The following is a 23,317-nucleotide window of genomic DNA, read 5'->3' as shown; positions in this document are numbered from 1 at the left end:
CATATATTAAATATAAATTAGAACTTGATTAGGTATTTTGAATATGAAAAGAGTTGATAAAATTTGGTATGCTTTCGATAGAAAAACATTTTGGTTAATTGGTTTTATCAGAGCATGTGCAGCGGGGCGCGCTGGGCATGCTCGAGCCGCACTCCAGCGAGCCCCGTCCCCATTTGCGAGTTTGGGGGGCTCAAATGGCAGCGCGATTTTAAGAGCAGAGTATGATGAGTTCTTGTAAGGTGTGTGCGCCACTTTAAAAAAATACTACTATATTTTTAAAATTTGAATTTTCAGCCGTTGATTTTTTAAAACAATTTGTTTACTAAATAGTCGTTGTTGCGACGAATTTTTATTTTTATCTAATATATATCTCGTATAAATAACTTCTACTTTCATTCATTTTTTACATCACAATGTAGGAGGAGATCACGAAACGTCAAAGATGGAACCTCTAGTTTTAATTTTAATTTTTTATTTCTAATTTTTTTTCTATTCTAATTATTATAATTTTAGAATTTAAATTTACTGAAATTTTTTATTTTAAAATTCAATATTTATTTTAAATTAAGAATTCAATTTTACAAAAATAAAATTAAAATCTATAGAGTCCCCATTGTGGATGGGGTGGCTCTAAAGAGAAGTCCACCTCTATAGAGCCCCTTTGTAAATACTCTAACAAAGTTAAGTTTCTAAAAAACAAAGTTAGGTTTCCAAAGTAAAAAGTGGCGCAAATGTGTTGTTGGTATCCTTCACTGAGAATTTGTTTTCAAGACTTGTTTAGAATTTTGAACTCGAGTGTGTCGAATCTAGTTAAGAAATTAATGACGAAATTAAAAGTGAGACATGGTGGAACACAATAAGTTGTGTGATAGACGATCCCATCCCGATGAGGAGGGGCATCATCTATTAGATATAGTTAGTGATAAGATTTCACAACAAAGAATGAAAAGTTGTTTCTTACTATCAAACTTTGTTTGTTGGATCTTTTAGAGGATGTTTGGCTAAGTTCATATTAGATAGCTTATAAGTGCCAATAACTTATAAAATTGTTTCAAAAGCTATCAGATATAATGTTTGAAGAGTTTATTTTGTCAAAGTACGAATAGCCAATATTATAAATTTATAAGTTAGATAGAATTCTAAGTTAAAGAGAAAATTGAGGAGAAGTGATATTGCAAGCTTATATATTGAAAATAACAAACCATAGTAGAGTTATTTTTTTTTTTCAAATTTTATAAGTTGGTATAAGCTTATAATTGCCAAAACTAGTTCTAGTGTGTATAAGCTTCTAAATAGTTTATAAGTTATTTTGAAGAACTTATAAGCCAAGCCAAATAACCTCTTAATATAGGATTTCCATAAAAGCAATTCAAATTGGCCATTCTTAGATAGCAAATAGCTATAAGGATGCATTCTTTTTTATATAAATTTAGATTCAGAAAATGAGGATATGAAAAGAAGATAAACTTGTATTATTCTCGTCTATTATACCCATGTTCTCTGAAGTAGAAAATATAGTTTATCACATTAAATACACTACGATAATATTATCATGAATCTGAGTGAAAATGAGAGAAAATACTCATATTAGTATTATCATAAATTTGAGTGAAAATAATGGAAAATAGCTATCCAACAAATTACCCAACTCACATAAATACAGAACATGCGAAAATAATGGAAAAATTGTGAAAATATCAAACAAAACACACTATTAGAGGAATAAAACACAATGAGTTCAAAAAAAATTTAGGCCACTATTTTTTAGGCGGTATGCAAAAATAGGCCAATTTTTTTGATTCCGTGAAAAAAATGATACAGTAGCTCACCAAACTGAACTCAACGATTCGCGTCAGGAACCGGTGAGACTAAACTTTCAACGTAGAAATGCGTGGTGTAACGGCGGGTAACCTTACAACAAGTGCTAACCTTGTCAGGCGACGAAATAAGCACAGCAACATCGTCACGACTGCAAACCAAGAAAGCCGATCCATATATCAGCAAAACCACTCCTTCCGATGCTATCTCCAACACGGCTGAGAACGGGCCGTTGTGTTGCTGCGGACAAGCAAGAGACGCATTCAACACTTTCAACCAAGATTCCTTCACTCCATACTCCTTCATAATCCAAACACCTAACGTTGTTCCGTCGCTATCATCACAAACCAAGCTAAGGCATCCCTTGATCTCTCCCAACCACAGCTGCATCCCAAACTCTAGATCAAAGGGATGCTCGATCTCTCCAAACACCTCGGTGTTCAAGTCGAATGATTCAGTATGACGATGAGTGGGCCAGTGAATCTTTCCGCATACAAACTGCGCGTTTTTATGTTTCATGGGAAGACGCCGCCCGTGCATACATACTCTTCTCCATGAATTTGTGTTCGAGCTATAGATTTGACCAAATCCACCAGACGAAACAACAAACACCTTGTATGCACCACTCGCCGCGTCCCAACCAAACCCACATTTACTAATTGGAGGGATTTGAAGGTCTAGTTTGGGTAGTTTGGTGGAGTTCCTCGTCGCTGGGTTCCACAAGAAGAAAACCTCTTGCTTGAGAATGCATACCACCCCATTGCAGCAACCCACAACATAACCTGCCATCGCCTCGTAATTTGCCGTTGGATCATCGATGACTCTGTGGTGGGTTAAACTCGTGTTTTCTGTTGAATTTTGGAGATGGGATTTGATGAATTGTTCGCGGGCAATTAAAGAACGCCATGATTTGGAAACGCACCTGAATCGCAAGAGCGATTTCACCGAAAGTCTTGACAGTATTTCTTCGATGATATCTTCGAGAAGATGGATAGATCGTTTGGTGTTTCTGCTATCCATGAAGGCGGTTACGATTTGATTCCAGTTTGCAGATTTATAGGTTAACAATTTGAAGGATTATAAATTTATAATGTTTGTAATCGTGGGTCGTGTGGGCCGGATCAACTTTGGGCTGAACTATTTATCTTCTTTTGCCTCATTAATTACTTCTTTTAGTTACTTAATTCTATGTGATTTAATTCTGAATTTATATAATTTTACGTACGATGAAAAATTGAGCTCGTCTTGTTTAGGTAAAAGAAATGGATATTTGCAGTAAAATACACAAACTTTTAATAAATTAGGATTTCTTCATAATCTTTAAATTTTGAAAAAAAAAATCACCTTTCAATTTTTATTTTTATTTTTATTTTTCCTACGAGTATGAAATACCGCAAATAGAAGTTGAGTTGGACACCTGAATTTTCAACCTGGCATAATTGTTGGCGAACTAAAACAGCGTCGTCGTTCTCAATTGCATGAAATGACGTCGCTTTCTTATGAAATACTCCCTCCGTCCCAATAAAAATGACCACTTTTTTTTGGGCACGGAGATTAAGAAAGGGATTGTTATGTTTTAATTGAGTATGACCCACCAAAATTAGTGAGTAATTTTTAGAAAGTGGCCTACAATTGTTGACCAAATTAATGAGTAATTTTGGCATTTTTAGAAAGTGGCTACAATTGTTGACCAAATTAGTGAGTAATTGTTGACTTAATTAAAGTAAACTTTTGCCATTTTTAGAAAGTAGCCACTTTTCATGGGACACCCAAAAAGGAAATGTGGCCACTTTTATTGGGACGGAGGGAGTAACATATGAGCATCTTCAAATACAAAATTAGGGCTCCCGAAATCCAATAATGAATTTGCTCATCCTCAAAACACCTGAGCATCTTCAGCAATTTAAGGCTCCCAATCGTGATAGTCATGTCCATAATTAAGCAGCAACTCATGCTAATTCTCAAATTCCTTAAGCGTGAGAGACGAGCAGGTTTAGGACTTTTGACTTAGATTTTTTATACCTAATTTCATAGATACATCACCTTTAATTATTGTGCCACCTCAATTCGTAGAGAGTGATTTTCACTTAGGTTATTTTTCATGTTGGCATTATTATGTCACATCAACTTTAATTTTATTGGAAAGAGTCGCCGTGGGAAAAATCAGAAAAAATCGAAAGGTGATGTATTTTTTTTTTCCAAATTTTAAAGGTCACGAGAAAAGCTAGAATTTTTTGAAAGTTCGTGTATTTTATGGCAAATATCGCTAAAAAAAATTGGGCCAATCTTGTTTAGGGTTTGAATCAAATGATGAGGTGAGAAGGATGATTTTGGGAGTTTCGGAGTTGGTGTTTCGATGCCTCCGAATTGGGAGGGATTTGAGACCAAATATGCTAGATGTTGTCGATGTTTTGAAGGACATTCAAAGCGAGGATTGCAACGCAGATGTAATGGATATTCTTGTAGATTATGCACAAATGTTTGAAGATGGGTAGTTATCTAAATATCTGGCACCCATTCTTGTTTTATGTCAAAGAAATAGGAATTACAAACATCATTTGATAAAAGCATTTACGTTTTCCATCATGTCATTATTTGTGGTCGACATGGCATAAGTGAGCAGCAATTGATGATCTATTAAGAAAGTTTAAGCACATAAATAAATTTTCCCAAAAGAAAGAGATAAACTAATGCAGTTATTTAAGTAGAATCAAAGCAACAATACAAAGACTCGTGGACCTTAATGTAATAAAGCAACAAAAACTCAAAATTTAATAAGGTTACAAAAAATTAAGTCTAGTTTATTCTTCTAACTAACTAGTTCAACCTCTAGCTCACTATAACTTCAAAGTTGGCACTTGCCAAGCTCTGCAGTGCTTCATCTTCCTTCCAAACCAGAGCTTGAACACGAAGGTCTACTTGGTCTCCATATAAATCCTCTTGTTCCTCTACTATCTTTTTAGCTGACACCACCACTGATTCGCTGCAATACACCAAAGAAATTGATTTCAGCGTTAGTATTTCTCCAACCTCGGAAGGGATCTCCTCCAATTCTCTCAAACGTTCAAGACGAAGCTCTTGGAGAACCGGAAAGTGGGAGCTCTCCGCCATCGCCCAATTTTCTAGGCCACAACACCTGTTCAACGCTAGTATCTTGAGTTTCCGAAACTGGCCTTCAATTGTTTCCCACTTGCCTGTTTTGAAGGAACCACCTCTTATTAGCAACTTCTGGAGAAGGGGCAACAAACCTATGTTTTGCAATATCTCTTCCAACTCTATATCAGTATAGAATTTGAGATTCAACTTCTTGAGAGAGTGTGGGAACCTAATCTTCTCCAAATTCACATAACTTTCTTCGAAGATGCATTGGAGATTTTCCAATTTACTCAAACACTCAAGATAGCTGAGACAGTTTTCTCCATCCTTTCGTTTCAATTTACTCAAACATTCAAGATAGCTCAAACAACCCTTCATTTGCATCTCCCAGCTGTAACTTAGACACAATTTCTTCACATTGGGAATCCTTTTAACCACCTCTTCATTCAAATACAAATTCAACGCTCCTCTCAGCGTTTGTAGATTCTCCATGATAACAATCTCGTCGTTGCTCCTCGGAGGATCCGGCAGAATAAACCATGCTCCAGCAAACTCGAGATGCCTAAGTTGATGCAATTTCCAAATCTCAATCGGTGCGATAAGATAATGAAAACTACGATCAATAGTACATGTACTCGTAACCCACCACTTATCACCTTCAAACTGATGAACAATCAACGTATTTAGATTCCAAAGCAACACGATTGAAGCCGGGATTTTGGAGCGCCAATGAGCTCTAACAGCAAGGTGCCGCGAGTTCACCAATTGTAAAAGATCGTCGAGCAAATGAACACCACGTCGGTTACTATAAGACGATCGATACGTATCTTTATCATATGTTTTCAATATCCTCAAAAATCTAAGATTGTGAAGCTGCATTGCAACTTCCTCTCTATACTCCTCATATATTATGGAACGAGCATGTGACAAAGATCCCATCACTTCACTTATTATCCTACTTCCACCATTTTGAAAAACAACGCGACGCTCACTATTTACGGCTAGAGGAGTATCTTCTATGACACGATAAAACCTCATCTTTCCAACTTCTTTCAAGCACAAATCCCTCAACAAATCATGAATTTTACAGTACTTAACATTTCCCCCAAACCCTAACTTATCAACTATAATGAGATTTCTGCAGCCAACTCTTCAAAGCACTCTTGCGCAATTGTTTCCAAAGATTTACCACTCATTGGTTTTAAAAATCCTTCAGAAACCCATACCTTCGCGACTGTTGAGACACGAAATGTATGATCTTCTCTAAAAACACCCATATACAAAAAACATGGCTTCAAATAATTGGGCAAATGGATGTAGCTCATCCTCAATATCTTTAAGCAAAATTCATCATTATTTGTGATCACAATTGAATTTAAATTTTGCTCTATACGCCCCCAATATTCTCTCGTGCGCTCAGATTTCGCCAAAAGACCTCCTATTGTAGCAATTGATAAAGGAAGCCCTTTACAATTTGCTACAATTTTCTTTCCAATATTCTCCAACTCATGAGGGAAACATTCTCCCCCAAACACAGTCTTGCAGAACAAATCCCAACTACTAGACTCATCTAGAAATTTCATACCAACTCCATAAGACTCACTCAACTGCAAATTCAAGTTAGACATCCTAGTTGTTACGATTATTCGACTCCCATTATTGTAATCGGGGAAGAAAAATCTCATCTTATCCCATACCTCTATACTCCACATATCATCCATTATTATCATATATCTCCTACCTGCCAAATATTTATGTAAATTTTCTCCCAATTCATTTTCACTCAGATCCCTTGAATCTCCACTTGCTCGAAAAAGAACTTCTTTAAGTGTTTCTCTCACATTATATGTCTGAGAAATTGTAGTCCAAGCGCAAATATCAAAATGCTCCTTAACAAGCGCATGCTCAAATATGTTTCGGGCAAGAGTGGTCTTACCAATGCCGCCCATCCCCATAATTGGGATGATTTGGCGACTGAGTTCACCTCCAGTGAGATTATCCAGCACTTCAAGTAACACCTCGTCGAAGCCCACCATCATGCTTTCCTTCACAATGGAAGAGGACGTCGAGGAGCTAGCATGAGTTGGGGAGACCTTTCTCTGCAGTTGAGCTTCGGCTGCAATCTCCATGGCTTCTTTCTTGATCAGATTCATTTCTTCTATCACTTGTTGTAGATCATGATAGAAGTCCTCCTCAATTGTTGCGCATTTACACAGAGCTCGAAACAAGTTGATAAATCTGATCATCTTCCCAACAATTGTGGACCGGTTATCAATTTGGACCACAATTTGGGATTCGATAACATCCTCAGCTGCATAAACTGCATCAGCAATGCGACGCTCCAATGGATCAGCTTCATGGTCATCGACAACTGGTGAAATATAACCATCAAGAAAATCTTGCAAGAAGGTAACATTTTCAATGAGAGATTCAACTTGTTGTTTGTTGATAGAAATTGGAGGGGAAGGATGATTCTCGATGCGATCTATGATATGCATAAGAGAAACTAGAGCTCCATAAGCAGCCATGATTAACTCTTTGAATGCAAACTTAGAATGTGTATATTTATGGGAAGTGTGAACGAAAATATATGAGATAATATTTGAGAAGTAAAAGAAGACAACCAATCTTTTATTCAAAGATGAAAATATGGTATTCCACAATTGAGATTTCAAACTTTTTATAGCAAAAATAGATGAACAAGTCATGTGCAGCATTATCGAAACCAATAGAACAAGCTGTAGTTTTTTATACAGACTTGTTTATGTGGCTAGATTATAGATCTGCACATGATAATGAAATTCTTTTATCAGAAAAATGAAGAAGCCATGTGCAGCATTAATTTAAATATGCTGCAATTGTCGGAATCAGCAATATATATGGATCTGATTTCACTTCTACCACAATGTTTAAGCACGTCGCTCTTAAAATAATATAACCACTGTCATTAATTTAATTAATTACATGTTTGTTGCTAAACTTATTGCTCGTGATTGATGTTGACTTTCATGAGCATCTATGAATTATGATTATCGATGATTGAATTAGTTTGTGTTTGTTGGGAAATTATGTGCAATTTCCCTCTAACCAGATATGCGAGAGCGAAATAAATGCGGAAAAATAAAGACACAAATTTGATAACGGAGTTCGGCCAATTATACCTACGTCTCCGGAGCTGCTGCAGATCTATTTAATATAGGGAGAAAATATACAGTGTTTACAACACTCACAACACTCAACTCACAACCAGTTATACCCCGAGAAAATTACTATCTAATTTTCTCACACCAAAAGCTTCTAACTAAGCTTTTGTCTCAAACCCTCAAACTCTCGTATTTGAGATTTCCCTTCAACTCACTCTTGCTCTCTCTACAGAAAGAAGTATTTTCTGCTTTTTGGTGTGTCCTCAAGCTGCTGCGAATCCTAGCAATTTATAGGCAAAACTGAAATAGTGTTAGCCTCCATAGGAATAGTGTTGCGTAGCAAAGGTTGAAAAAATCATGGTATTGCCGCAATGCTTGAAGGAAAACTTGTGGAAGCATTAAATGCTTGGTAGAGCTATACACTAGCTTATTTGACTAACAATCTCCCACTTGAAGACTGATTTCAATCTGTCTTCACACCCCGATCAATGGAACAGCTCCTCTGGTCTTGTTACTCAAGCAGACCAACTGAAGTTGAACACAACCTCAGTTTATCAATGGTTACCGTCTTCGTTAGCATGTCTGCTGGATTTTGAGCTCCACTTATCTTCTCGAGTTTCAAAATCCCATCTTCCAGAAGTGACCGGATAAAATGATACCGCAACTTGTAGGGGGTGAATCCGACAATTACGGAAGCGACGTCAGTCACGTCTGGATCGACGGGCACTAGCAACCTGAGACCACAAATAACGTTAGAGCCCTCCGAAGAGCACCGGTGGGGGTGTCGATGGAAGGGCCTCCGACGCTCAAGTCAGCGAATTGATATAAAAATAGTAACGTAAACAACGTAACGAAAATAAGTAGATGATAAAGGAAAAGGCAATAGTAAATGGAGTATCCGGAAGATCGGGGTGTCCCGGAAGTTAGATCAAAGCTGGTGAACGACGATGAACAAGGGGCAACGAACGTCCGGGCTAGCAGGGCTAATCAAGCAATCGGAACCCTTGAAGTTGTGAGCGTGGAGGCGGAACGGAAGAGCGGGGAGAACGAGGAATCAATGGAGTGTGAGATTGACAGTATGAGTATCAATGACGGTGTGTCTTGATTGTGTTAGTGAAGTAGTATATATAGGTTATGGGCCTGCAGGGAGGCGATTAGGGTTAGGGCTTTCTGGAATGTTCTTTGAAACCCTAGCGGTTCCGATTTTTTAGGAAACGATCTTCCGCGACCTTCGTTTGACCTAGTCACCCATGTTTGACTAGGTTTTCTTAAGCTTATAATCCAGTTTGTATACTTTCGCGTTGAAATGTTTACTATGGCGCTACTGCCAGAGCAGAGGGATCGCGCCTCTGCCGGAGTAGAGAAATCATGCCGTTGCCAGAGCAGAGGGATCGCGTCTCTGCCGGAGCAGAGAAATTATGCCGTTGCCAGAGCAGAGGGATCGCTCCTCTGCCAGAGCAGAGAGATCATGCTGTTGCCAGAGCAGAGGGATCGCGCCTCTGCCAGAGCAGAGAGATCATGCTGTTGCCAGAGCAGAGGGATCGCGCCTCTGCCAGAGCAGAGAGATCATGCTGTTGCCAGAGCAGAGGGATCGCGCCTCTGCCAGAGAAGAGAGATCATGCTGTTGCCAGAGCAGAGGGATCGCGCCTCTGCCAGAGCAGAGAGATCATGCCGTCGCCAGAGCAGAGGGATCGTGCCTCTGCCAGAGCAGAGAAATCATGCCGCTGCCAGAGCAGAGGGATCGCGCCTCTGCCAGAGCAGAGAGATCATGCTGTTGCCAGAGCAGAGGGATCGCGCTTCTGCCAGAGCAGAGAAATCATGCCGCTGCCAGAGCAGAGGGATCGCGCCTCTGCCAGAGCAGAGAAAGCATGCCGCTGCCAGAGCAGAGAGGTCGCGCCTCTGCCAGAGCGTGTTTGCTCTGCTCTGTCTGCCGAGACAGGCTAGGCTGGTCCGTTATTGGAGTGTAGTTTTGGTTCATACGAATTTTACCATTACAGTTTGTCCCCCATTCCCTAGTTGGAATTTTTTCAACTAGGGAGTGAAATTTGATAGATGTCTCTTACGTTTCTTCATCTTACTTTTCCCTCTATTTCAACTTTGTAGTGTGACCTTCCGGAGCTCGTGCTGCCTATGGAGCTTATGTTCTTTTATCTTTTACGGATGGGGGGCTAAGAAGTTATATGTGGTGCTTACGGTTCTTTTGCGACTAGGTAGAGTGGGGAGTTCTTGGATCCTACGGGACTAACGGCTCTTCTAAAGTGAAAAAGAGTTGAAGAGTGTTGGGCTTTACGGGAGTCACGGCTCTTCTTAAAGTGGAAAAGAGTTGAAGGGTGTTGGGTTTTACGGGAGTCACGGCTCTTCTAAAGTGGAAGTTTCTTGGGTCTTACGGGACCGTTGGCTCTTCCATGGTGAGGCAGAGCTAAAATAGTTGGGTCTTTATGGCTCTTGAGCTTCCCTTGTTTCAATAAGTAGAATTAACATTCATATATTCGCTACGCCTGATACGGAGTTTACGCGTCACGTCCCAATTTCGAGGAGAGTGGCTGGGTGAAAATTTATGGCGAACCATTATGAGAGATGACGATTGTTGTACTATTGTGGACGTGTGTCTTCTTATTAATTATAGTGCAGCGAAAATTTGAAGTCCGTCCTTTCTTGAGCTCTGCCCTACTTTCGGACTTTCGTTCTCCTATATAGTGGGAGCTTGTTCCTAATTCTCCCACACCAAATAGTCTAGAGCTTTGGGATCATTGGAATTTTTGGAGTCCGTTGAGAAAATGAAGTAGAGAGAAGATATTTGGAGAGCTTTAGAGGTTGGTTTTTTCCTTTCTACCTTCTCCGAATGTTCTTTACGAGTTCTAAGCATGGATACTCATAATTTGTATTATGCTTTTGAATGACTTTGATTATTCGTTCGTAGGAATAGTGTTTGATCCATGCGAGCAATTTCACACGAATTCTTTTATGTTTGTAGACTCATGTAGAAATTTTTCTAAGTATAATTGATAGTGTAGAGCTTGCTCATGCGGGTGCTTCGGGTTGATACAGTTGAACTCTTTAGTGCGGAGATGACGTTCCTTGAAATGTTTTATGTAATTACTTCGCATATTTTTGGCGTTATGGGTGTCGGTCCTTTATATGAATTGCTAAAATATGCACGTAGCTAAGTGGGTAGCTTGCGATCGGGCTAATCGGTCTATTGAACTTTGTATCATTTGTATTTTACAACTATGTCGCCGGGTGATCGAGGTAATACGTCTATTTGAATTTTTAGAATTTATCCTGTTCTAGGATACCCGCATGCTATGTTGGGTAATCGGGGAGGTTCGGTTGGTTCAACAAGTATGACTCAGCACCTGTCTGAGGATATAGATTGTTGTGTTGATGAACACACGGACGTCCCGGATCGAGAGATAGAAGTTTGGCAAGGTAATTACGGTAGTTACGATGATGGAGGTGGTTTTGGAGTTCACAGTGAAGGGCTTATCCCAGGGGCGGTGCCAATGATGACGTTCCTCACTAACGGTAATCCCGAGTCATTCTTTAAAGACACGCGGAAACTACACGTCCTTCGAAAGTCCTACAGTATTCCGGATCATGTCGCTCTTCATGCCCCGGGTAGGCAAATGCGAGCAAATTTCCATGCTCCAGGATGGGTGTGCTTGTATCAAGCACCGTTCGAACAGGGAATGCGGCTTCCTCTACCCCGCTTAGTTGTCGATTTTTGCCATTATCATTGCCTCTCGCCCGGGCAACTTGCGCCAAACTCTTGGCGTTTGTTATTGAGTTTACAGGTGTTCAGTGAGTTACATGGCTTCGACATCTCCATCGCTGATGTAAAAAATACTTATGATCTTCTGAATGTTCCAAAGGACAAAGGTCGTTACAAGTTATGTAAGAAGAAAGGTTGTGAGCCTTTGATTACGGACATGGACGATGGTGAAAGGGCTTGGAAGAGTAAATATTTTTTCATTGAATACGGTGCTTTGTGTATTCCGGAAGAGAAGAGAGTTCCTTCTGTTTGGTCTAATCCTAGTGAGTGTTAGAATTAGTGGAGTCTTTCATGCTTCTCATTCTCCTCTTTATGCTATTCTTTCTAACACTTTGATCATCTTTGTGTGCAGGTTGTTTGAAAACTATTCCTGTAGTGTTGAACTTGGTTGAAAGAAACAACCGGTTTCTTCAATACCCTCCTCCATATCGGAGTTGGAGGGTTATTCTTCACGATTCGAACATTAAGCAGTCGTCAATTTGGGCTCAAGTTCCTGCTCCTCCGGAAGGTACATTCATCCCTAAAACTCTTGCTGAAACTAGTGTCGTGGTAGGTCTCCGCTCTTTGGAAATTTTGCGGGTGAAACAGGCTTATAAAAATTTGACTGAACTGACCCCGGAGCAACGAGTATATGCAGACGGTTGGATGGCTGAATTGAAGTTCCACTATAATCCGAATGAGGTCGATACTGACGCCTTCGTGGCGAGACAACTGAAGAGGAAGAAGAAGAAGCAGGCATCAAGCTCGAGTGTGCCAACAGAGCTGCCTATTGTGACTGATGCTCCGCGGTCTGACGTCTCTTCCAGTCGCTCTTCACGGAAACGGACTCCCACGCCTGATGATGGTTGCTTATCCGATGGTTCTGTTTGCGTAGTTCTGCCTGCTGGTGCCTCGGCTCATACCGAGTACAACGCGTTGTCAGGTCAGCTCGAAAAGCTTTTACTTGAGGAGGACCGAGCTGTTTTGAATAACTATGGGGAGGATGAAGCCTATGACGTGTTCGCCTCTTCGGCTTTCGCGGTAATAAAACTTGTCTTTTGTTTTTATTTTCCCTTTGACATGTTATGCTTTTTTGACTAACTTGTGGTCTTTTGATTCCTTCTTGTAGCATTATCAACATGCTGTCTTTATGAAGCAGGCTAGGCTTGAGCACAAACGGCAATTACAGGATGTTCGTCCTGCTAAGGCTAAGATAGAGAGTGAGCTTGTGGAAGCTCAGGAGTTGGTCAAGCGAGGCCAGGCAGACCTGGAGTCTTTGGAAGCGTCTCTTCGGGCTCAATTAGCTTTGAAAGATGAGGAAATCAGCCGTCTGAAGGCTGAACTATCGGAGATGGAGGCGAATCGCGATCTAGAGCTTTTCGACGCTTGCCATGAGGCTGTGCTCAAGTCCCAGGCTGATATGAGTCAGGAGGTCTTGGATGGGACTTACAAGACTTGGGACAATGCGGATAACATTCGACAGTGGAAAGCTTATCAAGACAAACTCAATGGGGTGGCCAACGTTGTGAGCGACGATTGATGTTGTTCATTCCTTTATTTCTGCTTTGGATGGGCGTATGTGCCCTTACTATTTGATGTGCAATTTAGGCATTCGTGCCTTCAGACTTTGTTAATTTTGCATAGGGCGTATGTATCCTTGGATTCTTATTAGTTTAAGTCTACGCCATTGAGCTGGACTTAAACTTTTTATTGTATTTACGAGGATGATTTTTTCGGAGTGTCCGGATCGTCGGGGGATTTGCCTCCTGGATCGGCTATATATGATTGTTTTATATTCGAGTGTTTGTACATTTACCTATTCGGACTTAGCTGCTGAACCAAGACGAGTAGATGTGATGCAAGTCTCAGGGCTGCGCAGTTGTGCGCTTTCCGAGCAGGGCTGCGTTGGGCAATCGAGCACTGTCGGGGTAGGGCCGAGCTGGACAAGAATATTTTTCCCCCTATGTTTCCCCCCATTTAGACTTAGTTATTTAAACTTAAGGCTAAATTTGGGACGTTCAGGGTAAGACGGGTGTGCGCCTTTGACCTGAAAATTTTTCTCCCCCATTTAGACTTAGTTGTTTAAACTTAAGGCTAAATTCAGGATGTTCAGGGTAAGACGGGTGTGCGCCTTTGACCTGGAAATTTTTCTCCCCCATTTAGACTTAGTTGTTTGAACTTAAGGCTAAATTCAGGACGTTCAGGGTAAGACGGGTGTGCGCCTTTGACCTGGAAATTTTTCTCCCCCATTTAGACTTAGTTGATTGAACTTAAGGCTAAATTCAGGACGTTCAGGGTAAGACGGGTGTGCGCCTTTGACCTGAAAATTTTTCTCCCCCATTTAGACTTAGTTGTTTAATCTTAAGGCTAAATTCAGGACGTTCAGGGTAAGACGGGTGTGCGCCTTTGACCTGGAAAATTTTCTCCCCCATTTAGACTTAGTTGTTTGAACTTAAGGCTAAATTCAGGACGTTCAGGGTAAGACGGGTGTGCGCCTTTGACCTGAAAAGTTTTCTCCCCCATTTAGACTTAGTTATTTGAACTTAAGGCTAAATTCAGGACGTTCAGGGTAAGACGGGTGTGCGCCTTTGACCTGGAAATTTTTCTCCCCCATTTAGACTTAGTTGTTTGAACTTAAGGCTAAATTCAGGACGTTCAGGGTAAGACGGGTGTGCGCCTTTGACCTGAAAATTTTTCTCCCCCATTTAGACTTAGTTCTTTAATCTTAAGGCTAAATTCAGGACGTTCAGGGTAAGACGGGTGTGCGCCTTTGACCTGGAAATTTTTCTCCCCCATTTAGACTTAGTTGATTGAACTTAAGGCTAAATTCAGGACGTTCAGGGTAAGACGGGTGTGCGCCTTTGACCTGAAAAGTTTTCTCCCCCGGGTGTGGAGGGAGTGAGGGGTGTAAATTTGCCCCTAGGTGGGAGATTTCTCCGCTTTTTTGGTGATCTCTCCGGCGGAGGCCATTCCACTGGCAAGAGCCATTTCTCTGGCGAGAGCCATTTCTCTGGCGAAGGCCAATTCTCTGGCGAGGGCCATTTCTCTTAGCAAGAGCCATTTATCTGGCAAAGGCCATTTCTCTGGCGATGGTCATTTCTCTGGCGAGAGCCATTTTTCTGGCGAGAACCACTTCTCTGGCGAAGGCCATTTCTCTTGGCAAAAGCCATTTCTCTGGCGAAGGCCATTTCTCTGGCGGAGGCCAATTCTCTGGCGAGGGCCATTCCTCTGGCAAGAGCCATTTCTCTGGCGAAGGCCATTCTTCTGGCGAGAGCCATTTCTCTGGCGAAGGCCATTTCTCTGGCGAGAGCCGCTTCTCTGGCGAAGGCTATTTCTCTGACGGAAGCCAATTCTCTGGCGAGGGCCATTTCTCTGGCGAGAGCCATTTCTCTGGCGAAGGCCATTCTTCTGGCGAGAGCCATTTCTCTGGCGAAAGCTATTTCTCTGGCGAAGCGAAAATTTTTCAGTTTGGAAGAGGCGCACTTTGCGCTGATGGACACGACGGGTCTTTACCTCAGGTTTTGCGTGAAACGGGCTTGTGCCTTGTATATGTAAGTTCTTCCCCCCATTTAGACTTAGTTGTTAAAACTTAAGTCTAAATTCAGGACGTTCGGGGTGGGACGGGCTTGCGTCTTTTACATGAAGTTTTCTTCCCCCCATTTAGACTTAGTTGTTTAAACTTAAGTCTAAATTCAAGAAGTTCGGGGTGAGATGGGCGTGAGCCTTTGACATGAAAATTTTCTCCCCCCCATTTAAACTTAGTTGTTTAAACTTAAGGCTAGATGCAGTATATGCGGGGTGATACGGGCTTGCGCCTTTTATATTTAAAGTTTTTTCCCCCATTTAGACTTAGTTGATGAACTTAAGGCTAAATTCAGGGTGTTCGGGGCGAGATGGGGCTTGCGCCTTGTATGTGAAAAAATTTCCCCCCATTTAGACTTAGTTGATAAACTTAAGGCTAAATTCAGGGTGTTCGGGGCGAGACGGGGCTTGCGCCTTTTGTGTGATAAATTTTTCCCCCCCTTTAGACTTAGTTGATAAACTTAAGGCTAAACTGTCGTCGTGGTCAGACAAGTGTGGAGGGGGAGGGGGGGCTGCGCTCCTTAGAGCTGCCTACATACCCAATTAAGGGATCAAGCCCGAATGTAGTTCTGACCTGCATGCAAAGGTCAGTAAACGTGTAGTAGATTGAGTTGGTCTCGGAAGACCTTATGAAATAAAGTAGAAGCGTAGGGATCAAGCGTGATACTGTTTGAGATGGATGGCGTTCCAACTGTTGTTGATGTCACGTCCGTCTGTCGATTGCAATCTGTATGCTCCATGTCCAACCACTTTGGTGATCAGGTATGGTCCTTCCCAATTCGGGGCTAATTTGCCCGCACCTATTTCCTTGGTATTCTGGAACACCTTTCGAAATACCCAGTCACCCGGCTTGAACGTGCGAGTACAGATATGCTTATTGTAGTGCCTGGCAATGCTTTGTTGATACGATGCTAATCGAATATTTGCTGTGTTTCGTTTCTCGTCGAGGAGATCTAATTCATGGCACATAGCTTCTTGATTCTCGTTGTCTGTCGTGAGCTCGTATCTGGCGGTGGGTACTTCACTTTCTGTTGGGATTACTGCCTCCATCCCATAGGCAAGGGAGAACGGTGTTTCCCCTGTCGATGTTCTTGTAGTTGTTCGGTAGGACCATAATACGCCTGGTAACTCATCTGCCCATTTGCCTTTGGCCTTTTCTAGCCGTTTCTTCAGGGTGTTCATGATGGTTTTGTTGGAAAACGCCGCTTGTCCATTTGCCTGAGGATATCTTGGTGTTGAGAAGCTCAGCTTTATATTCCAGAACTTACAAAAGTCCTGGAAGTCCGCGCTGATGAATTGTGATCCGTTATCCGTGACAATCTCTTTGGGCACTCCATACCGGCAGATCACGTTCTTCCATATGAATCCCTTGACTTCTTTGTCACGGACTTGGTGAAAGGAGTCTGCTTCTATCCATTTGCTAAAATAGTCAGTTACCGCTAACATATATACCTTCTGACCGGGTGCAGTGGGCAATTTGCCTACAATGTCCATCCCCCATTTCATGAATGGCCATGGTGAAGTGATAGCAGTCATCGGCTCTGGGGGCAGATGTGATATCTGGGCGAACCGTTGACACTTGTCGCATTTTCTGGCGTAATCCGCCGCGTCTGCTTTCATGGTGGGCCAGTAGTAGCCATTGGTTATTGCGCGGTGCGCGAGGCTTCTTCCTCCTGAGTGGTTGTCACATTCCCCTTCGTGTAACTCGGACAAGACGTATCTTGCTTCTGCAGGGTTAATGCATTTCAAGTAGGGACCAGTAAATGAACGTTTATACAGTTTACCTCGGATGATGCAGAACCATGCTGCTTGAGCTTTAAGCCGTCGTGCCTCGTTTCGATCATCCGGGAGTATATCTTTCTCAAGATATTCCATTATGGGGGTCATCCATGTTCGTTCGACTGATACTTCGGTCACCTGTTCTTTGGCCTCATCCTTTTGGATTGCTGGATATCGAAGACAAGTGATCGTTATAGTTTTAGGTTGTGCGGTTTGAATTGCTGACCCCAGGTTGGCCAAAGCATCAGCATGACCATTCTCCCCCTAGGCACTTGGTTGATGGTGAATTCCTCGAAGCAAGATTGGAGCTCTTTCGTCTTGCCCAGATAAGCCGTCATCTTAGTGTCTTTGGCTTGAAAAGTTCCCTGCATTTGGTTAACTACAAGCTGAGAATCACTAAATACGTTAATACGTTTTACCCCAATTTCCTTGGCTAGTCCGAGTCCGGATAGCATGGCTTCGTACTCAGCTTCATTGTTGGTTGTTTTGAAATTACATCGGATTGATCGCTCGATGTTGTCACCTCGTGGTGATGAAAGGACGATTCCAAGTCCACTCCCTCGTACGTTGCTGGATCCATCAACATATAGTTTCCAAGTTCCAGTTTGGTCGGGTTCTTCCGTCAGACAGCATAACTCTTTGTCGGCCTGTATAGTAAGGTTAGGTGCAAAGTCAACAACAAAATCGGCTAATACCTGAGATTTAAGTGCGGTCCGTGGTTTGTATGTGATGTCGTATTCACTCAACTCCACTGCCCACTTTGTCAGTCGATCGGATAATTCCGGCTTATGGAGTATGGCCTTTAAGGGATACGTGGTGGCAACTATGATCGGATGACACTGGAAGTACGGACGTAACTTTCTTGCTGCGTGGACCAATGCGAGGGCCAACTTCTCTAGCTGGCTGTATCGGGTCTCTGCATCAAGTAGTGATTTGCTCACATAGTAGATTGGTGATTGTTTCCCATCTTCCTCTCTGACCAGCACGACACTGACGGCTGTATCAGAGACGGCTAGATATACCAATAAGGTCTCGTGGTCTTTCAGTTTTGCGAGTAAAGGTGGGCTAGTCAAGTATTGCTTGAGTTGCTTTAGCGCTTCCTCACATTCTTCTGTCCACTCAAACGTTCTTGACTTCTTCAAGGTGTTGAAGAAGAGGTGTCATTTTTCGGATGATCTTGAGATAAAGCGGCTTAGTGCGGCTATCCTTCCTGTCAATTTCTGAACGTCCTTCACGCAAGTGGGGGAAGGGATTCCCTGGATTGACTCAATCTGAGCCGGGTTTGCCTCTATTCCCCGCTGAGTAACCATGTAACCTAAGAACTTCCCTGCATTGACACCAAAAGAACATTTAGTGGGATTTAGCTTCATATTGTATTTTCTAAGAATTTCAAACGTCTCCCTCAAGTGATCAATGTGATCCTTCGCGTGGATGGACTTTACCAACATGTCGTCGATGTAGACTTCCATTGTTTGCCTCAACAAACTTGCAAACATCTGATTGACCAGGCGCTGATAAGTTGCTCCCGCGTTCTTCAACCCGAATGGCATATACTTGTAGCAATATAATGCTATGTTGGTCATGAAGGTCGTCTTCTCCTCGTCGTCAGGGTGCATCCGTATCTGATGGTATCCTGAATATGCGTCCATGAAACTCATCAGTTCATGGCCTGCTGTCGCATCCACTAGCATGTCGATGTGTGGCAGTGGGAACGAGTCTTTCGGGCATGCCTTGTTGAGGTCAGTGAAATCAATGCATACCCGCCACTTGTTATTCTTTTTCTTGACTACCACCACGTTTGCGAGCCATTCAGGATAGTGGACTTCCCGGATCAGTCCATTCTTAAGGAGCTTCGTGAATTCATCATTCACCACTTGATTCCTTTCTGGCGCAAACTTTCTCCGTTTCTGTTTTCTCGGCGGGTATTCCGGGGCGACCTGCAACCTGTGAACAATAATTTTAGGGTCAATCCCCGTCATGTCCTCATGGGACCAAGCGAAACAATCGTAATAATCAGATAGGAAGTTGATAAGCTTCTCTCTGAGCTCTGGTTCGAGTTGTGCTCCAATCCGGACTCTGTGGTCTGGAAAGCTCGCATTAATTTGGACTTCATCTATCTCCACCATCTCCTCCTCTATCAGGCTGCGTGGTCTCTTCATTCGTGCAGCTTGATTATAATGCTCCGCCTGTTGATTCACGTCTTGAGTGCACTGTAGAGTATCATTCGCCTTTGAATGGGACGGAGCTTCTTGCTGTAATTGCTATAAAGACGGGCTTTTCGCTTTCATAGTAGTTTGGTAGCACGCCCTGGAGTCCTTCTGCTCTCCCTTGATCTCCTTGACTCCCCACTTGGTTGGGAATCGTATGACTTGATGATAGGTGGATGGTACTGCTTCCATTCCGTGGATCCATGGACGGCCTAGGATGACGTTGTATGCTGACGGGGCGTCTACCACGAGAAACCTAGTGGAAAAGTTGACTCCTTCTGCATAAACGGGAAGGTCGATCTCCCCTATAGTAGTCGTACTCTCGCCACTGAAGCCGACGAGTACGGCAACTTTCTTGATTAGTTTGGACTCGTCCAAACCCATCTCCCTGTATGCACTGTAAAACAGAATATTGGCAGAGCTACCATTGTCTATTAGCACACGATTTGTTAAGCAGTTAGCAATATAAATGAAAATAACTAAAGCATCATGATGAGGGTGTAGAAGCTTGTCTGATTCGGATGTTGCAAAGCTGATTGTTAAAGTTGGATCCGTTGGTCCAGCTTTGCCGAAAGGCGGAACTCCTGATTTGCTTGATCTAGCCTGTCTGGTATGTCTCTTGGCGGCTGAGTGGGTGATTCCGCTAACTTCGGAACCTCCGGATATCACGTTTACAGTCCTCTCGTGATGTGGCGGGTCCAGTGGGCTGGCATCTCTGTGTTTCTCTTGTCTATCCCTCGCCTGCTGCAGGGTCTGCTTGCCTTTGTCAGTCAAGTAATTGGTGAGGTGCCCTTTTTTCAATAAGTTCGCCACTTCCAATCTGAGTGCGATGCATTCGTCCGTGCGGTGACCGTGGTCACTATGAAAATCACACCATTTTGATCTGTCTCTTTGGTCGGGTGGAGCCCTCATTTTCTCTGGCCAGCTGGCCTTATCGCCAAGGTTCATCAAAGTTGTTACAGCTTCTACGGGTGAAATGGACAGGAGGTACTCTGGGAGTTTCGCTCTTTCGCGCGGGCGCATAGTTGGTGCTTGATCGTAATCTCGCTTCCCTTTGTTCCCTCTCTGAGATGGCGGGTAGGGTTCACTTCGTCTGTCAGGATTGTCTCGACCGGATCTCCTGTCGACCCTGTAGTCTCTCTCGGGTCTCTCTGGCGGGAAGACTCTTTGCATATTGTACTAGTCCTCTTCCCATTTGATTTGAGCCCAAGCCTGGATCAACACGTCTTCCATGGTTTTGCATGGATACTTGGTGAGAGTCTTGTATAAGTCTGATCCTGGCAAAAGGCCTTTACGGAAGGCCGTGACAACGGTCTATTCGCTGCAATTGGTGATTGACACTTTCTCTTTGTTGAAGCATCCGATGTAGTCCCGAAGAGGTTCGCCATGCCTTTGGACAACTGCATACAAGTCTTCTGAGATTTTTTCCAATTTCCTGCTGCTTGCATACTGTTGAACAAAAACATCCGTTAGTTGAGCAAAAGATCTAATTGAATTATTAGGAAGGTTCGTATACCACTGGAAGGCCGGTCCTATTAAGCTAGAACCGAACCCCTTACACATGCACGCCTCCCTCATGTCACGAGGAATAGCAATGGTGAACATTCTTTGACGGTACTGAGCTATATGGTCGTCCGGGTCGGATGCGCCGTCAAACATCTTCATGTGTGGAAAGCTGAATTTCCTGGGCATCTCCACCAAAGCTATCTCATCCACGAAGGGGGAGTCGACGTAACAACTCTCTGCGCTTTTCTTTATCGGAGCCGGAACTTCCGGGATTCGTTGAATGATGGCCTCCATATCTGCCAACCTTCTAGCCAAGGCGGGATCCAAGTTCTGGGTGGCGCTGAACATGCCATGTCGGCTCTGATCACCAAGAGGTGGTTGATCCGGCGTGTTGCCATTCTGACCGATTGGAATCGCTCGCCTTGGTCCATCTAGTTGACTTGTTAGGGCGTCACACATGAGAGCATCTTCGTGTGGTCGTGTCGGCACTACGTGACCACGGGCGATATCGGTCCGGCCGGTTGGGGTGGATTGGTCCATTCCCCCAGTCGCTAAGTTGGCCTGTGTGAGAGCACCTGTGACGTTTGTCCCGGTTGCTCCGGGCGTCCGATCTAGGGTGCGCGTTTCACCTGCATTCACAAGAAGGGTATCCAGGTCAGGATGGATAGTCTCCGATCTATTGTTCCTTACCGATGATGAAGGGTCATCTGGGTTGATTTCAGTTCCATGGGGTGTGAGCGGGACATCCTCTATGTCCACCATGGAGTTGACGGGAACTCGGAATCGGTTAGTACGGAGTGTTTGGATTTGAGGAGGCGTCTGGATCTGGGCGAAAGCATTCAACCGAGCGAGTAGTTCCGCATTCTGTTTTTCCAGTAAGAGCCTACTCTCTCGTTCTTGCATAATTTGGTCGGCCAAAGCAGAGATCCGGGCATTCACCTCCACTTGAGCAAGCAACTCCGATTGGGTTGAACCCAATTGGTTTGAGGCATTGTTCGGGTCGTTAGCGTCGTTCGGAGCACTCATGTTGTAGCTTGAGATTGCTAGGGCCCCACGGTGGGCGCCAAATTGTAGGGGGTGAATCCGATAATTACGGAAGCGACATCAGTCACGTCTGGATTGACAGGCACTAGCAACCTGAGACCACAAATAACGTTAGAGCTCTCCGAAGAGCACCGGTGGGGGTGTCGATGGAAGGGCCTCCGACGCTCAAGTCAGCGAATTGATATAAAAATAGTAACGTAAACAACGTAATGAAAATAAGTAGATGATAAAGGAAAATGCAATAGTAAATGGAGTATCCGGAAGATCGGGGTGTCCCTGAAGTTAGATCAAAGCTGGTGAACGACGATGAACAAGGGGCAACGAACGTCCGGGCTAGCAGGGCTAATCAAGCAATCAGAACCCTTGAAGTTGTGAGCGTGGAGGCGGAACGGAAGAGCGGGGAGAACGAGGAATCAATGGAGTGTGAGATTGACAGTATGAGTATCAATGACGGCGTGCCTTGATTGTGTTAGTGAAGTAGTATATATAGGTTATGGGCCTGCAGGGAGGCGATTAGGGTTAGGGCTTTCTGGAATGTTCTTTGAAACCCTAGCGGTTCCGATTTTTTAGGAAACGATCTTCCGCGACCTTCGTTTGACCTAGTCACCCATGTTTGACTAGGTTTTCTTAAGCTTATAATCCAGTTTGTATACTTTCGCGTTGAAATGTTTACTATGGCGCTACTGCCAGAGCAGAGGGATCGCGCCTCTGCCGGAGCAGAGAAATCATGCCGTTGCCAGAGCAGAGGGATCGCGTCTCTGCCGGAGCAGAGAAATTATGCCGTTGCCAGAGCAGAGGGATCGCTCCTCTGCCAGAGCAGAGAGATCATGCTGTTGCCAGAGAAGAGGGATCGCGCCTCTGCCAGAGCAGAGAGATCATGTTGTTGCCAGAGCAGAGGGATCGCGCCTCTGCCAGAGCAGGGAGATCATGCTGTTGCCAGAGCAGAGGGATCGCGCCTCTGCCAGAGCAGGGAGATCATGCTGTTGCCAGAGCAGAGGGATCGCGCCTCTGCCAGAGCAGAGAGATCATGCTGTGGCCAGAGCAGAGGGATCGCGCCTCTGCCAGAGCAGAGAGATCATGCCGTCGCCAGAGCAGAGGGATCGCGCCTCTGCCAGAGCAGAGAGATCATGCCGTCGCCAGAGCAGAGGGATCGTGCCTCTGCCAGAGCAGAGAAATCATGCCGCTGCCAGAGCAGAGGGATCGCGCCTCTGCCAGAGCAGAGAGATCATGCTGTTGCCAGAGCAGAGGGATCGCGCCTCTGCCAGAGCAAAGAAATCATGCCGCTGCCAGAGCAGAGGGATCGCGCCTCTGCCAGAGCAGAGAAAACATGCCGCTGCCAGAGCAGAGAGGTCGCGCCTCTGCCAGAGCGTGTTTGCTCTGCTCTGTCTGCC

At 43.7% G+C, this 23,317-nt stretch overlaps 4 protein-coding genes across 4 annotated transcripts; all 4 read right to left on the bottom strand.

The window, feature by feature from the left end:
- Positions 1 to 1,697: 1,697 nt before the first annotated feature.
- On the bottom strand, positions 1,698 to 2,822 carry LOC131017743 (F-box/kelch-repeat protein At3g23880-like). The gene has a single exon (XM_057946462.1). It carries the CDS (start codon positions 2,605 to 2,607, stop codon positions 1,840 to 1,842), a length of 768 nt encoding a protein of 255 aa, XP_057802445.1. The 5' UTR covers positions 2,608 to 2,822; the 3' UTR covers positions 1,698 to 1,839.
- A 3,216-nt stretch (positions 2,823 to 6,038) lies between these two features.
- On the bottom strand, positions 6,039 to 7,442 carry LOC131018413 (putative late blight resistance protein homolog R1B-17). The gene has a single exon (XM_057947137.1). It carries the CDS (start codon positions 7,440 to 7,442, stop codon positions 6,039 to 6,041), a length of 1,404 nt encoding a protein of 467 aa, XP_057803120.1.
- Positions 7,443 to 16,044: 8,602 nt separating this feature from the next.
- Positions 16,045 to 19,328, bottom strand: LOC131018411 (uncharacterized). Its single transcript, XM_057947136.1, has 3 exons — positions 18,396 to 19,328; positions 17,396 to 18,305; positions 16,045 to 17,336 (listed from the first exon to the last, which is right to left on the bottom strand). Exons 1-3 carry the CDS (start codon positions 19,326 to 19,328, stop codon positions 16,045 to 16,047), a joined length of 3,135 nt encoding a protein of 1,044 aa, XP_057803119.1.
- A 102-nt stretch (positions 19,329 to 19,430) lies between these two features.
- On the bottom strand, positions 19,431 to 20,549 carry LOC131018410 (uncharacterized). The gene has a single exon (XM_057947135.1). It carries the CDS (start codon positions 20,547 to 20,549, stop codon positions 19,431 to 19,433), a length of 1,119 nt encoding a protein of 372 aa, XP_057803118.1.
- Positions 20,550 to 23,317: the final 2,768 nt, after the last annotated feature.

Source organism: Salvia miltiorrhiza, chromosome 3, assembly GCF_028751815.1.
Source record: "Salvia miltiorrhiza cultivar Shanhuang (shh) chromosome 3, IMPLAD_Smil_shh, whole genome shotgun sequence".
NCBI lineage: Eukaryota > Viridiplantae > Streptophyta > Magnoliopsida > Lamiales > Lamiaceae > Salvia > Salvia miltiorrhiza.
Note: the sequence above shows the minus strand (reverse complement) of the source record. Positions and strands in the feature narration are given on the sequence as shown.

Bases quoted from the DNA above. Each gene is read 5' to 3' on its own strand.
- LOC131017743 (XM_057946462.1), bottom strand. From the start codon at position 2,607: ATGGCAGGTTATGTTGTGGGTTGCTGCAATGGGGTGGTATGCATTCTC.
- LOC131018411 (XM_057947136.1), bottom strand. From the start codon at position 19,328: ATGAAGAGACCACGCAGCCTGATAGAGGAGGAGATGGTGGAGATAGAT. The intron at 18,306-18,395 runs GTTCAGAAATTG...AACACCTTGAAG, and splicing joins CCCCCACTTGCGTGAAGGAC to AAGTCAAGAACGTTTGAGTG. The intron at 17,337-17,395 runs GTCAGCAATTCA...TTCGATATCCAG, and splicing joins GATGCTTTGGCCAACCTGGG to CAATCCAAAAGGATGAGGCC.
- LOC131018413 (XM_057947137.1), bottom strand. From the start codon at position 7,442: ATGGCTGCTTATGGAGCTCTAGTTTCTCTTATGCATATCATAGATCGC.
- LOC131018410 (XM_057947135.1), bottom strand. From the start codon at position 20,549: ATGCAAAGAGTCTTCCCGCCAGAGAGACCCGAGAGAGACTACAGGGTC.